The sequence below is a fragment of the Fusarium verticillioides genome, chromosome 5 (assembly GCF_000149555.1).
Source record: "Fusarium verticillioides 7600 chromosome 5, whole genome shotgun sequence".
NCBI lineage: Eukaryota > Fungi > Ascomycota > Sordariomycetes > Hypocreales > Nectriaceae > Fusarium > Fusarium verticillioides.
The window spans coordinates 1,135,106-1,149,282 of NC_031679.1; the positions used below are offsets into that span (position 1 = coordinate 1,135,106).

Genomic DNA, 14,177 nt, shown 5'->3' on the forward strand with positions numbered 1-14,177 from the left:
CAGAAGACCTAGAACGCTAAGCCAGGCACCAGTTAACTACCCCTCCACTGTAACACCCGAGAAATGTCCCCTTGTGGAAGCGCACCTGTCAACGACAAGCAATGGCCGCCACGGGACTCGAGCAGAAGGTGGATTATTAGTTGGTGCTTTGTCTCTATTGGCGCGACAATTGCAGTGGACTCTTGAGTTGTGCCAGTTGTGTAAACTAAGGTAGCGTGCAAGAGGACCACGACAAGAACGGTCTAAGGACATAGATAAATAAATATATAAGGAGATCATCGTCAGTTGTCGTTCCCGTCTTCTAGACCAGGTGTTCTTTTCCCCATTTAATCTGCGTTCTTCTGTTGTCCTGATACCCGGCTCATAGTGCCTCACTTCACCACCGACTAGACTAACACATTACTATCATGGCTCTTCCTCTTACTGGCAAGCTTGCCATTGTCACTGGTGCTTCTCGGGGTATGCTCTCTTACCTTTTCTACGACCAACTGAGCTCTACTGACTTCAAAAGGCATTGGCCTGTCCATTACCAAAGCCCTTGCTGCCCGAGGCGCAAACCTCGTCCTCGCCTACACATCCGCCAGCTCTGCTGATTCAACAGCTAAGCTTGCTTCTGAGCTGTCCTCCAAGCATTCTATCAAGGTCGTTCCCGTGCAAGCAGACCTCGGCACAGTGTCAGGTCCTGCTTCGCTCATTTCTCAAGCTGCCGATGCCTTCAGCCCCCTGCGCATCGACATCCTCGTCAACAATGCGGGTGTTGCTTACAATGACAAGGTCCCTGACATCAAGCCTGAGGACTTCACAAAGAGCTACAACGTCAACGTACTTGGCCCTCTTCTTCTCGTCCAGGCCGCACACCCTTACCTACCCACAGACCGCTCCGGCCGTATCATCAACCTTAGCAGTGTAAGCGCAAGTCTCGGTTTTGTTGGCCAGAGTGTCTACGGCGGCACCAAGGCTGCTCTCGAGGCTATGACACGAACTTGGGCCCGTGAGTTCAGCGAGAGAGCTACCGTCAACGCCATCAATCCTGGTCCCGTCCGCTCTGAGATGTACTCCCGCAACTCAGACGAGTTCAAACGCCTCATCAAGCCTTTCATCCAGAATGCGCCTCTCATGGCTGCTCGTCCTGGCATTGACGATCCCGAGGTCGTCGAGGAGGCCAAGACTGCCGGCGGTCGAGCAGGTGAAGCTGATGAGATTGCTGGCATCGTCGCTATGCTTGCTAGCCCTGAGAGTGCTTGGTGCACTGGTCAAGTCATTTGCGCCAACGGCGGTATGATCTTTGGTATGCAATAGAGGGTTTCATCACGGAGTAAAGGAAAATAGAAGTTAGGTGTTCTCAGGGGTCTTTTGTAGTAAATACTACGCAACTTGTACAAATTCATGTTGGCCAGTGATTGTGTTGCAATGAGTGAACCCTTCTAGACTGTTGTAATAAGTTTGACTGCCCCGCCATTAGTGGGCGGTGACGCAAATTCTGCCACTCACTCACTCACTCTCTCAACTCACTTACAAATCAGTCAGTGAGTCAAGACAACCCAAAGATCGCACACAGATACCATGGAAACAAGGCAAATAGACTCCTCTGATCCCTTCGAGGATGTCCTCAACCTCGAAGAGCGATTTTACTCAGAAGGCTACCAACAAGGCATCAAAGACGGCGTTCAGGCTGGGCGGATTGAAGGACGATCTTTTGGTATGCAAAAGGGCTTTGAGAAGTTCCTCGAAAGTGGCCGTCTTGCCAGTAAAGCTATCGTATGGGCGAACCGAATACCACACAACGGCGGTACTACCTCAGGAGAGGCTTGCACATTACCACCACTACCCAAGAATGCAAGACTGGAGAAGAACATCAACACTTTGTATGCTCTCGTAGAGCCAGATACACTTTCGACGGAGAACTCGGATGATGCGGTTCAAGATTTCGATGACCGGGTGAAACGGGCACAAGGAAAGGCCAAGATTGTCGAAAAGATGGCTGGCAGTGGTGGAAGAGAGACATCAGGAGCATCACCAGCAGCCTGAGAACATCGGAAATGGATTCGGAGTTTGGTTTGGGGTATGAAGGCTGAAATCGGGAACATCGGTATCAAAGACTTTCATACTTGAAAAAGGAACATCATCTGCATTGTCAATGGAAATTCTATACCCTCACTACCTCATAATTTGTATCCACAACCACCCTCTTCGCTTCTAATTTATTTGAACGATCTGCAAGGGTATCTGTAACAGTCAGCACATCTCCCCTTCACAATTTACCAGCGTCTGCAACGTACCCTTCACCATAAGATGTCTCTGTCACCTCATACTTGTGTACATCCCACTTTCCAGTTACCAAGGTCTGGCCACTGGGCAGAGGAGGCATACCATTAACGAACACATCCTTGGTCGCATCGGTCGCCTTCTCGAGAGCCTTTGCCAAACCAGTCTCGGATTCCTGCTTGACAGCCACGAGCTGCTTCTCACCAGCTTCACCGATGAGCTCGACCTTGGGAGCCGCAGCGCTGCCGACAGTGAGGAGCTGGGCGAACTGGGATTGGTTGACGACGCTAAGCTGGGGGTAGTTTCGGCGGTTGTCGCGCTTCCAGTAGGGGTTGTCGGCGATGTCGCCGGCGGGCAGCGTAACTGGGTCGTCGTACTCGAGAGGAGGGTTGGCGCCGGGTGGAGGGTTTCGGAAGTGAGGGTTCAGAGGGACACCGTTGGATCGCTCAGGATCGATGGCCATGAAGCGACGGAAGGCCTCCCAGATGCCCGTCGACTGGAGGGTTTGCTTCTGTACGACAGAGGTCCTGTTAGCGGCTGTGTGTCATGTATTGGCTTTCATGATGGATGTGCGAGGTAATTCGAACGTAGGGGCTGCGGTCGAGGGGCCATTGGGAGGCATTGGGTTCGGAGGTTTGTTCATGAGTCGTACCTTGGCGATGCTGACCACATTGTTGGCGGCTTTGGCCGCTTGGGACGACATGATGGCGGTGGTAGGCTGATGAAGGCTGTCGTTGAGGTTCGGGTGATGGAATCGATTCCAAGTTGAAATGGCGTCGTGATTATTGGCTGACCAGGTTGGTTTAGCCGAGGCTCCACCGAGAGACGCGAACTACCCTATAGACTTACACGTTCCGAAGGTGCTGCCGCATATGTGGTTTCGGTCTCATAGATGACTATAAAATTTATACGGAGTAGTACTGGCATTTGTGTTGAGACTTGAGTCCTTCTTATACCGAGGCACGGTGTGACGCAAGGTGAAATACTGCGGATGGCTGGCGGCTTCTACCACGACAACAACGACACTACAGCCACCCAGGTCTACAGTTCTCACGGCCTGTCTTCAAGCTCCAATGGCATCAAGCTATGGAAATTGAAAAGACTTGTCCTAAATCGAGATTGTACCTTAAGAAACAAGCGTGTCGTCAGATTATGGTTAAGTATAGGCTCCAATGCTGGCATTTCCACTGGGAGACTTGGTGATCGAGGACTAAATAATCATCAAGGCATTATCGGATATAAACCAAAATCGGAAAGGTGAAATGTTGTGATCACCCGTGTTACTACTGGTCTATGAACCCTTTTCATTTGCAGCAAGATACGAAAACAAAAACCCTTTCACCAAAGCACATCAAAAGTCCCGACCGCTCCCACTAATCACCCACATACGCAGGCGTGCGACTGATCAGAGGCCTCGTCTTTATTTGCTAGCCAGCTCTTCAACCAGTGCCTGAACACGATCAAGAGTGCCCTGGGGGCTTCCAGCCTCAGCGACGAGAATTTTGCCCTCCTTGCTGATGACAAAAACGCCGCGCGTCGTTCCCTTGGGAGCCTTCTTGAGACCGATAGCCTCGATGAGCGTTGCCTTAGGGTCGCACAGCAGTGTGTAAGGGAGCTTTTGCTTCTCCTTGAAGGTTGTGTTGGCTTTGGGGGAGTCGGCGCTGAGACCGTAGATAGCAAGGCCGTCCTTGGTGAGAGGCCCATAAGAGTCGCGGAAGAAGCAGACTTGCTTGGTGCCTGCGGAAGAGTCAGATGGATATTCGGATGAGAGGGCTTTATCAACTTACAACCGGGAGTAGATGCCTTGGGGTAGGTGAAGAGGACGACACCAGACTTGCTCTCATCAACAAGCTTCTTCAATGTGGTCTTTTCACCATCATTGGTCTCTATCTCGCCTCCAAAGCCATCAAGGTCCACAACATCGCCAACCTTGGGCTTGCCAACAGTCTTCTTGGGCTCTTCCGCCTTGGGTTCCTCAGCCTTGGGTACTTCCTCAGTCTTCTCCTCCTCTTTAGTCTCCTTAGCCTCCTCAGGCTCTTCCTTCTTCTCTGTGACCTTGGCGGCGGCCTCCTTCACCTTGGCAGCGGCTTTGGGAACCTTGGTAGTTGACTTTCTCTTAACAGGAGGAGGAGGAGGGGCAGTAGATGCCTTGCGCTTGCGAAGTTCCATAGGCATGGTGATATATGGATGGAGCGAGAGGATTTATGTAGTTTGCGATAATGCGATGCGATGCGCTGAATGCAACGAATGAAGAGCAAGCTCGGGGATGAATTTATGATTAAAAACCACGGCGCGGAGAGTACGAAACGCGTAAAGAAAAGGCGAATGAAGCAGACAAAAACAAAAGATGAGGTTGGGCGCTTGGGGGAAATGGGACTCTGCCCGTCCGTCGCAGTCGCATTCGAATGAGGTGCCTCACCCCGGTTTGGGAGGTCTCGTCTGGGGACCAATAGAGGCTGTTGCAGGCCCTTTCAAGCTTCCGGGAGCTTGGACCACAAGCTGCTGGGCTCGGCAGCGGACGGCGCACGGGCCATGTCTTTTCGCTTACATACCTACCCTAGTTAGGTAGAGAGATGATTGATAGTGGAGACTGCGATTGCGGAGCTGAGAAAAAGAAGACGGACGGTTGAAGAGATGCATCAATTGAAGTTATGCTTGTACTGCGCACCAATAGAATACTTGCCGAAATCATCCGTTTACTTCCAATACCTAAGACGAGACGAGACGAGACGAGATGTTCACCATTGACCTTTAACTCTAAAGTACAATGCAGAGTCCCATAACATGAATCCCCGAGTAAGTTCTTTTTATGCAAATCGAAGGAACTTTGTGTGCGCTAACTCAATATCTACAGAATTTTATGGCCCCAGGGGCTGCCTTCACTATGGCATGTGTTCTGCTCGTGTGAGTAAAGAAAGTGGCGTGTTCTTCAGATGTGAAGATATCTCAACATTTCCTTAGAGAAAAATATACAAAAGACTTTGGATGCAAGCAGTAAGCTGATAGTCTGTAGATACACCCGCTCATCCATTCACTCCGCTCGAGATCAAGCAGTACGTTCCTCCACTTAGCTTCATCAAAATCAACTAACAGAACCCCTTGACAGAAATCCTCAAAACTACCAGGGAATGGAGAACATGCACCAAGACGTGGCTCATCATGAGAGCACACTGGAGCAGAGTAACTTGTAGCATACATTGGCGTATAGGAAGCAAATCGGCCCCCCCCCCTTCACTAGACCTGAGTGTCAATCATTCTGCAAAGCATATGAATTTGAACGTATTGTATTTTTTATGATTTGTTGTCTAGTTTCTCGAAGTTAAATCATGAAACAAACTCCATCTGAATGCCTGCGCTGCACCAATTTCGCCATGCCTCGACTCATCAGCCCCTTAATGCGACTCAGAAAATCGAGCTTTCTCTGCTCTTCAAACAAGAGAAGAGAGGGGTTGTGCAGCCATATGCGCCTGCTGTATACATTCCTCTGTATATGAAAAATGGAAATGATAGGAACCAAGTCGCCGTAACGTTCGCCACGTATGTCCCATAGTGAACCAGAAATTTGTCTAAGCCTTCAGCCGACTAAGGGTATCTCTGCCTTGCCCCATCTTCTAATCCTATACCTTCCGTGAATCCATGTGTACATTCCTTCGCCATGATCGTTCAACTCCTGTGATTCTGACGTTTCCCCAAACTGAGGACTGTTAAGCATTTATGACTCCACCGAAGGGTCGAGCAATAAATGGCGTGCCTCAGCCCTGGTATGGTATAATTGCCTCATGACATATTCGTAAGTCAGCATGGTGACGGTTGCTGCTGGAACAGCCCGCATCATATTAGTACCAAGACCAGCATAGAACGCTCGCCAACCTTCCTCAGCTAGAATGGTTCGAAAGGTATTAACGACGCCCTGATACTTGGGTTTCTCCACGGGGGCCCTGCTCCTGGGGCCTGAACTTGTCACTCCCATCCCTTGAACGAACTCTTCGCCGGCAAGTGGGCGCCGTTGGGTTTGAAGACGGGTTCGGATGACTTCGTGAGGGTATGTGGCAGTACTGGCAAGGATCTTGGATAGAATAGAGGCCCCCAATATTCCAAAAACTTGAGTTTTATCGTCTCCCTCCTTCGATTCACCCATTCCCTGACCGGTAAACTTGGTCTTCAAGTACTCGTAGGTCGGAAACTGCACAGCAACATGTGTTAGGCCAAGGAGTGCTGGTGTCAAGCCTGAATAAAACGAAATGAGGCCTTCCGAAGTGTACATCTTGCGAGCTGCATCTAGCGTTGATCGGTAATGCCAGTCGTGTAGTGTTGGCCGGGCTGTTGGTGTGCCCACAGCTTTCGGGTAGTATGTAGAGTGGTGGTCTTGTGTGTTGTGGCGGATATTGCTCTGTGACATGAGCCGAGTTTTGATGACCCATATCGGGTTGGTGACGATTGTACTGCTGGCGCCTGCTACGATAGACGACCAGAAGTTGACTATGTGACTGTTGTCTGTTTGGTGAAAACAAGGTTAATATGCCACCCTCACCATTGGACCAAGCGCACTTACCTGAATATTGTGATATATACACCTTGCTCTTGTTATAAACAGTAAACCACACAGCCCATGTTGGCAAGTAGCCCATTACAATAGGCCCCAGACCGCGGTAGAGGCCTCTGATCCCTTCCTCTCTCCATATGACCTTTGCTGAACCAACGAGACCATTGTACAACTTGGGGTGGCCAACATGTCGTCCCTTATTCAAGGCGGCGTAGCCACCCTGCGCCTGTAGTTTGGTCTTGATGACGTCGAGAGGGCATGTCACGACACCTGATGTGAAACCGCCCACTGCGCCAGCGACAGCGTTGAACTGGGTATCTGAGGCGTTGAGTGCCCATCGGTGTAAGGGGGTGACCGTCGTGGAGTACATTGGAGCGTTGGAGGATGCGTAACCGTAGGATGATGCAGCATAGTCTGAAGACGGCGACCGGGCAGCTTCGGGAGGGACTTGGTCAGTTGACGACATCCCAGTCGTCCAACGTCAAGATGTGTCTGTCACTGGCCGTATTTTTGATAACTCGATGCGTGCGATATGGATTCGAGAATGAAATGTGGCAGAGCTATTATCTGCCGTTATCGCTCAATCGTGTAGACTATCCCGGGCGCTCGTCCACAGATATCTCGACTCGATATATCTTTGTCCCCCGGTCCGGCGCAGACGTCAAGTTGATGTATTTCGGGAGCCGGGATCAACCCTACGACAAGTCCTACGGGCCGTGGATTGTTCGTAACCTAGTAATCCGCTATCAAAGTGATCCCTCAATGTCCCAAGCCGATTCCGCCCCCCCAAAAAATCAAAAAGTTCCGCCTGTTGAGAGGAACTGACGTCTGCTGCGGTTGGAACCTCGCAGCCGGTACGAAGGTACTGCGGGGGAACGCTCCCACGCGCCGTGACCGACCGCTTCCCACTCAGCGAATGGCGCCGGCCATTGACTTATAAACTCGAAAAAAGCGATAGCCTGGGGACCAGAGAAACCAGTGGGAGTTGGGAGCTGAATCTGAGAGTGAGGGCGGGAAAAGGACGAAAAAGGAGGTTGGGATGATAGAGAGAAAAGAGTTGTATGAAGTTAGAATAAGTGAGAGGAAGTAGAGGGAAAGAAGAATCAAGTTTCCCCGAAGGCGAAACGGAGCGGATGGAGCGCGGGCGACGGCGGAGGGAACGACAGGGCCTGCACTGGACGGGGCAGGCGGTTGATCAACTGGAGGGCGCCCTAGGTGCACCACAACCCACTATAACTGGACCACAACAGCACCGGCAGGGTTTGTTTCTGTGTTTTTTGTTGATATGGAGTCCGCTGAATGCTTGTTCAACAAAATACCGAACTATAATTCCAGGGCACAAAACGCTATCATATTGGTTATCTTGCAGAATTTCTCTTCTAATCCGGTCTTGTCATCTTTTTTTTGCACCGCTGCAAGCCGGTATTAGCGGAGACAATAGATAGCTTCAGCCTTCACAGTCGAAATGAAAATGACGCAGTTTGAACTAACAGACACTAGAGTAAAATATGTAGTTTTATGTGCAAGAGGGATATACACAAATGGGAAGGGCAACACGATTGCATATTGTATGAGAGCACGAGCATTGGCAGCTGCAAGTTCTGTGCAAAGCCCGGTATCTCTCGAGGACAAGCTCCGATACCGATCTTGAACCCTTGCTCGACGTGGGATGACGACGTTGGCAGTTGTATTCCGAGGCTCGAGGTGCAGAGGATATTATCCGAGGCATGAGATGAGTGTGACTACATATTCTATACGGGATACCAAGTGTTTAGCTAACATGAAAGACACTGACAGTCACAAACTCATGCTTCATTTACACATGTTCAATCAGATTGACCAATTCATCCCGAACCGGTTTCCCACGGGACAGGGTCATTCCAAAGGACCCCCACATCGTCATTCTCAAAGCCATGTGCTCACCCGCCACACCCTGTGCCACAAATCACAATCTAATCTCAAACGCCACATGTATCCTTAGTCATAGTTTTTTTTTGGGGTCCTTCTGCCCGATCGGAACCTTGTAAGCCAGCCAGAGAACGACAAAGGAATGGTCATCAAGACCACGTGACGTCCCGAGCTCTCCCAGGAAGTTTTGCAATTGCTCGCTCAGCCCATCCCCAATTCGCGCCATTTCCGACGAAACGACGACGACGACAACCACGAATTCCAACCCCCAGCCTCGGAACGTGTCAATCGATCCTACTCCAAAATGAAGTACTCGCTCGCCCCCTTCATCCTCCGCAGGCCGTGGCTCGCCCGCCTCTTCAAGCCCGCCGCTACCTGGTACGTCAACGCCGCCGGTTACCGCCAGCTGGGCCTCAAGTATGCGATCTCCCCTCCCTGCGAACGCCAATTGGACCTCGAAATGTTGGAATTGGCGATACTTGCGGACATTTTTGGCTGACCGGAGTTTTTAATTGGTTGATATAGATATGATGATCTTCTCGAGGAGGAGAACGAGGTTGCCCAGAAGGCCCTCAAGCGCCTCTCCAATGTCGAGTCTTACGAGCGCATTTACCGCATCCGACGTGCTGTTCAGTGCAGTTACCAGCACAAGCTTCTCCCCAAGGACCAGTGGATCACCACCGCTATGGTATGAATGACGACACCCTGCGATCGAATCTCTCTGCCCGGGCCCTCTTCGGCAAACAAGAGTTCACGATCCCGAGATATCGCGAATGGACAGAATATCATCGACTAACTTATCACGCTCTACAGGACAAGCCTTACCTCCAGCCCCTGATGGAGGAGGTCGCCTCTGAGAAGGCCGAGAAGAACGAGCTCGACTCCATCGCCGTCGTCCGAAAGCACTAAATCATTTTTAGATCTCGGGCTGGGAGATCAGAAGGGAGAGGTTGATAGTAGCAGGACGGTGGTTGAGAGGGAATTGGCGCCTCCTAGAAGAATGGTGGCCACACCTCAACGGACTAGACAGTTCCCGTGTATCCTATGTATAGACGTCGTCTGACTTGACTTGACTTGACTCATTTTGCACAGATCGTCATGTCCCTAAAATTCATTGTACGCATGTGAATATTTTATAAAACTTGCCTCATGCACAATTTTGTAATTTACAATGTATCCGCTGAGAATGACCTCGCGAGAAGTTCATCTCCAGGCAGCTCTTGTGTCGCTGTCCAAGCAACTCTAACAGAAGATGCTGAGATACCGCTTCATCCAGAGGTCCCAAGCTTCTTACACGGATCCCATATGCGCTGGATGATCAGCCCTTCACAGGCATCATGTCACCAGCGCCTCTTCTTTTCCAGTCCAATCCTTAGGTATCCCTTCCTCGACGCCATACGCCGAGCATCAAGCTGGATACTGAATATCCCCGACATGCAGCTTTTCCCTAGTTTTTCCACCTCCCAACAAGCGACTCCGTCTGAAAATGCTGCTTTTCCAATCCAAATATGGCCGTTAAGCTCGTGTTAAGTCGTAACATAACGCCCTCCATGATCAATGCTCAACATGGCGGCATAGTGAGTGTGATAGATAGTGAATAGGTAAAGGTGATTAACTCCTTACACTCGCTGGTAGAAGAGCAGGTAGGCAACCTTGTTATCCTTGATGTTGTCCTTGACCTGCTTGGCCTTGGTACTGCCGTTACTAGTACCATTGGCAACGCTGCTCCATTTCTTCGCTCCTCCGGCAGGGCTTGTGACCTTACTCCAGCCGTCATCGTCTCCAGCATCCTCATCGAGAACAGCTCCGAACCGGTTTCCGGCAGAACCAGATGAAAGACCGTCCTTGCGGTTGTCTTTGATCTCTTCCTCCTCGCCGCCCTCGGCAACATCTTCACTTCGGACCCTGCGGATGACGGTGTCGTCGATGCGAATCCACTCGCGTCCTTCTTGACGTCGAACATCAACGGTATAATGTCCACCACTGGCGTTCTTCCCATGGTGGTATACAACGCTGATCAACCTGTACTTGGGCATGCCGTCGTCACCGTACGCCTGGCGTTTCTGCCGCGACAAGGCTTCACGAGGTATCTCAAGCTCCAAGGGGTAACCGATCTTCTTCCAAATTTTGACGGTCCCATTACCTTCTGCATCAAACTGGAAGCGCTTGAGATGCAGTATGAGTACGGGAGGCAGTGTGTCAATGAAAACTTGCTTAGTGGCCGTGACATCCTTGCCACGAGGTGAGTTGAAGTCTCCCTGGAGACGCTCTGGACGAGTGAGACCCCGTAGAGCGTCTACAACATTTCGCACGTCAGGAGATCCAATATCCAGCTGAAGGGGCTGATAAGGCTCAGTGGTGATAGAGTCCTTCAAGCCTGGTACACGGAACTCTGACCTTAATGAACCACCAAAAATCCTCGAGATGGGGCTGAAAGAGTTAGGTCCAGAGGATCGAGAAACGGCGGCCTTTTGCTTTCTGCCAACTTCGAGCCAATCTTCACCACCAGCACCAGACCCAGAACTGGCCCTACGTTCTTGGTCAGGTAGTGCGGAGTTCTTGAGGACTGAAGTACACTCGTCATCAAGAGACTGCAACAGGAAGCCAAGGAATTCCTCAGCATCTTGCTGATGACCTCGCTATAACCAGTTAGTAAAAGTTCGTGAACATTGTAAGCGGCCAACAACATACCCTCATACTGGCGAATCTTGGAAGCTGCCTGATAGCTTCGTAAACGAATTCAGGGGTGAAAGGATCACCATAGCGCTCCAATTCCTCATTCTTGAGAGTAGTTCGCAGAGATTCAATGCCAGCAGCAGACTTGATGGTCTTGAATTCATGCATAAACATAATCCTTGCAAAAGTCTGTCAGTGTTTTGAGTCAAAGAACTTAGCATGGATGCACAACTTACATAGCATCGATCAGAGGAGTATCACTCTTAAAGCTGTGAACAGCACGCTTGCTGATCTGGCTGAGGAAATCATAGAAGGGAAGACAAAACATCAAAACTTGCAATACCTGGCATTGGTCAGCTTAATAGTGTGACCAAAGAAGGCATCGAGACCTACAGAGTTCATATAACACATGTTCCCGGTGTTGATCAGGCCGCGAGGCTCGAGAAAAGCAACTTGGTCGGCGAGACCAACGTGGAACGAGTGAATAGCCTCCGCAACAGAGCTTGCGTTGGCTTTAGAAAAGCTGGAGGCAGAGCCGTTGGTGGCTCCAGCAGCACCATCAGTACTATGGCCATTGACCGGAGTACTAGGAGAGGCAGTACCATTAACCGCATTCGCTTTTCCAGGAGCAGTAGCAGCAGCAGGCTTCCTCAAAAGGTCCGCCCAGTTTGCAGGTGCAGCTTTAACGGCAGGGGCAGGTTCAGCAGGCTTCTCAGGGGCTTCCGTCTCGAGGGCCTCAGCTTCCGTCGACGTCTCATGAGCAGTCTCAGGGGCTATATCGCCGTTTGCCGGCTTTTCAGCACGCACTGGCTTGGCCTCCTTAGGACTGGCCTTAGGGAGAGAAGGAATAGCTGGGGCAGGGACGGTGGAGGAACGAGCAACAGGGCGATTTGTCGCAGTCGAGGTAGCGCTGGTAGCAGTGTTGGTGCGAGATCGTTGCTGGACAGGAGAGACGGGAGAATCGGCAGCCTTTGCTTCGGCCGTCTCAGAGGGAGCAGCCGAGGAAGCGGATGTGAGAACAGCCACCGACTGCTCGGTGGCATTAGCTTCGGGAGCATTGGCATGCTCTGTGGCCGCTTGTTGCTGTTCAACTGGTAAAGATAAAGCTTCGCTGTCAGCATTGAGATGCCTTCTCCGTCTTCTCGACTTTGTGGCCCTAGCAGGGAACTTGAAATCGGGGTGAGATGACCATGGTAGCTGATAGGGTCAGTTTGAGTAAGATTCTGCTATCGGTCCATCAACTTACAGGTGCACGGAAGGGTTCTTTGGGAGCGGGAGGGGGCGAAGGCACCCTGGTCGGCTCGGCAGGCTCGACAGGCACAGCAGGAGTGGGAGCAACTGGCTCAGTCTCCTGGGGGACCGGGGGAGTTGGAGGAGGAATCATCTGCGACGAGTGGGTGGAGGTCGGAGTTTGGGGCGGGATTGGAGCCGCAGCCGGAGGTTGGTAGGGATTCGACAAGGCAGGTGACTGTTGCTGAGCTGGTCGAGGAGTATAGCTCGGAGGAACGCTGACGCCAGACATGGGGACGTACTGAGGCATAGCAGGTGGTGATCGTGCGAAGGTCTGGTAGGGCACATATCCAGGAGAATGCATTCCAGCATTTTGATACTGTGCGGCTGGGTATTGACCATTCTGATACTGTCCAGCCTGATACTGTCCACCTTGATACTGCGTGTTCGGATACTGTGCGTTCTGGTAGTGTTGACCCTGGTAGTGTGGCTGATAACCGTAGTACGGCTGGTTGTAGGGCATGTAGTTAGGATACATAGCATTCATGTGCTGGTGGTGTTGCTGGTACGGAACATAGGGAGGAGGCTGCCTCCGACGAGGCGCTCCAGGACCGCCGACCATATCGGCGCCGTGAGCTCCTCCCTGTATATTCTGCCCAGCCGGCAGATGGCGGTTACTCATCGTGCCGGCTTGGGGATTGAGTGAGGACGGGAGTCGCCCAGTTGATGCGACACCCGTGTGAACAGCGTGTGAGCCTCCTCTCGCGGACGGTGCAGGAATCGTAAACGGCTGGCTTCAGTTTGACGAAGTTTCTCGGGTCGGTACGGCGAGAGGGTTTGCGACGCGACACGAGCTGTGGGCGGCCTAACGTACGTTGACCGCAAAAAAGTAGGTTGATGGGTGGATTTATCAAGTCGGCACGGGTTGAACAGAGGCGGCAGACTCAAGCCAATAAAGCCGCACAAACAAATGATGGAAAATGAAACGCAACAAAGAAATCCGAAATAAAAACTGAATGACTTGTTTCAATGAGCGCAGTCGAAGCCGAAGAGTAGACGCACTGAGAGAGAGGATGAGGGAGAGGGAGGGAGAGGATTTGCCGAGTTGCGTCAGGCAAAACGGACGGGGGACGCTTGACGTTGCGTTGCGATGGTCGTAGGTAGGTGAGGTAAGTAGTGAGTGGTAGCGTAAAACGGAGGTCAGTCCGTTCAGTGTGGAATAAAATTATCCACCTCAACCTAAGGCGCGGGCTTCTGCAGCGGGCAGCTGATATTGGCTATGGCTATGACCTATGAGCACTGACAAACTCAAGCCGCAACGCAGTGGAGGGCACGCACGACAGCAGCACGCACTGCACGAGCCGGTAACTAAAAGCACAAGGTCCATTGATTGGGTTGGGGGCAAATGTTGCTGTCTGAGGCAGAAAAGCAGCTGGGCTCCAAACGAGGGGACTTGGATCCACTCACTCCAGGCCAAGCCCCGGCATCGCTCTCCAATATCAACATCCTGGCTAAGATCATTAGACAGTAATATGTTGCCCATAACTATGTGTTC

The 14,177-nt window shown here is 51.4% G+C and overlaps 8 protein-coding genes across 10 annotated transcripts; 4 read left to right on the forward strand and 4 right to left on the reverse strand.

The window, feature by feature from the left end:
• Positions 1-115: 115 nt before the first annotated feature.
• Positions 116-3,139, reverse strand: FVEG_03027 (NADH dehydrogenase). Of its 3 annotated transcripts, XM_018890594.1 has the most exons (5): positions 3,115-3,139; positions 2,918-3,054; positions 2,280-2,776; positions 766-2,226; positions 116-703 (listed from the first exon to the last, which is right to left on the reverse strand). In XM_018890594.1, exons 2-4 carry the CDS (start codon positions 2,966-2,968, stop codon positions 2,202-2,204), a joined length of 573 nt encoding a protein of 190 aa, XP_018746937.1. In that variant the 5' UTR covers positions 2,969-3,054; positions 3,115-3,139; the 3' UTR covers positions 116-703; positions 766-2,201. The 3 variants fall into 3 exon arrangements, with proteins under 3 accessions (XP_018746937.1, XP_018746936.1, XP_018746938.1); XM_018890593.1 differs by having other exon boundaries at positions 116-2,226; XM_018890595.1 differs by having other exon boundaries at positions 2,280-3,054.
• Positions 342-1,374, forward strand: FVEG_03028 (hypothetical protein). The gene is made up of 2 exons (XM_018890596.1): positions 342-459; positions 512-1,374. The coding sequence occupies exons 1-2, from the start codon at positions 408-410 to the stop codon at positions 1,297-1,299; spliced, it is 840 nt and encodes a 279-aa protein (XP_018746939.1). The 5' UTR covers positions 342-407; the 3' UTR covers positions 1,300-1,374.
• FVEG_15170 (hypothetical protein) lies at positions 1,483-3,191 on the forward strand. Its single transcript, XM_018904291.1, has one exon. The coding sequence runs from the start codon at positions 1,564-1,566 to the stop codon at positions 2,026-2,028; it is 465 nt and encodes a 154-aa protein (XP_018746935.1). The 5' UTR covers positions 1,483-1,563; the 3' UTR covers positions 2,029-3,191.
• A 211-nt stretch (positions 3,192-3,402) lies between these two features.
• Positions 3,403-4,752, reverse strand: FVEG_03026 (peroxiredoxin Q/BCP). The gene is made up of 2 exons (XM_018890592.1): positions 4,053-4,752; positions 3,403-4,002 (listed from the first exon to the last, which is right to left on the reverse strand). The coding sequence occupies exons 1-2, from the start codon at positions 4,438-4,440 to the stop codon at positions 3,686-3,688; spliced, it is 705 nt and encodes a 234-aa protein (XP_018746934.1). The 5' UTR covers positions 4,441-4,752; the 3' UTR covers positions 3,403-3,685.
• Positions 4,753-5,049: 297 nt separating this feature from the next.
• FVEG_15169 (hypothetical protein) lies at positions 5,050-5,456 on the forward strand (the record flags this gene model as incomplete). Its single annotated transcript, XM_018904290.1, has 4 exons — positions 5,050-5,061; positions 5,136-5,169; positions 5,279-5,318; positions 5,372-5,456. 4 exons carry the CDS (start codon positions 5,050-5,052, stop codon positions 5,454-5,456), a joined length of 171 nt encoding a protein of 56 aa, XP_018746933.1.
• A 55-nt stretch (positions 5,457-5,511) lies between these two features.
• On the reverse strand, positions 5,512-8,035 carry FVEG_03025 (hypothetical protein). Its single transcript, XM_018890591.1, has 2 exons — positions 6,818-8,035; positions 5,512-6,759 (listed from the first exon to the last, which is right to left on the reverse strand). The coding sequence occupies exons 1-2, from the start codon at positions 7,272-7,274 to the stop codon at positions 5,978-5,980; spliced, it is 1,239 nt and encodes a 412-aa protein (XP_018746932.1). The 5' UTR covers positions 7,275-8,035; the 3' UTR covers positions 5,512-5,977.
• A 621-nt stretch (positions 8,036-8,656) lies between these two features.
• Positions 8,657-9,899, forward strand: FVEG_03024 (ubiquinol-cytochrome c reductase subunit 7). Its single transcript, XM_018890590.1, has 3 exons — positions 8,657-9,133; positions 9,242-9,404; positions 9,530-9,899. Exons 1-3 carry the CDS (start codon positions 9,021-9,023, stop codon positions 9,623-9,625), a joined length of 372 nt encoding a protein of 123 aa, XP_018746931.1. The 5' UTR covers positions 8,657-9,020; the 3' UTR covers positions 9,626-9,899.
• Positions 9,804-13,971, reverse strand: FVEG_03023 (ubiquitin thiolesterase). Its single transcript, XM_018890589.1, has 5 exons — positions 12,639-13,971; positions 11,786-12,589; positions 11,629-11,735; positions 11,408-11,570; positions 9,804-11,355 (listed from the first exon to the last, which is right to left on the reverse strand). Exons 1-5 carry the CDS (start codon positions 13,302-13,304, stop codon positions 10,336-10,338), a joined length of 2,760 nt encoding a protein of 919 aa, XP_018746930.1. The 5' UTR covers positions 13,305-13,971; the 3' UTR covers positions 9,804-10,335.
• Positions 13,972-14,177: the final 206 nt, after the last annotated feature.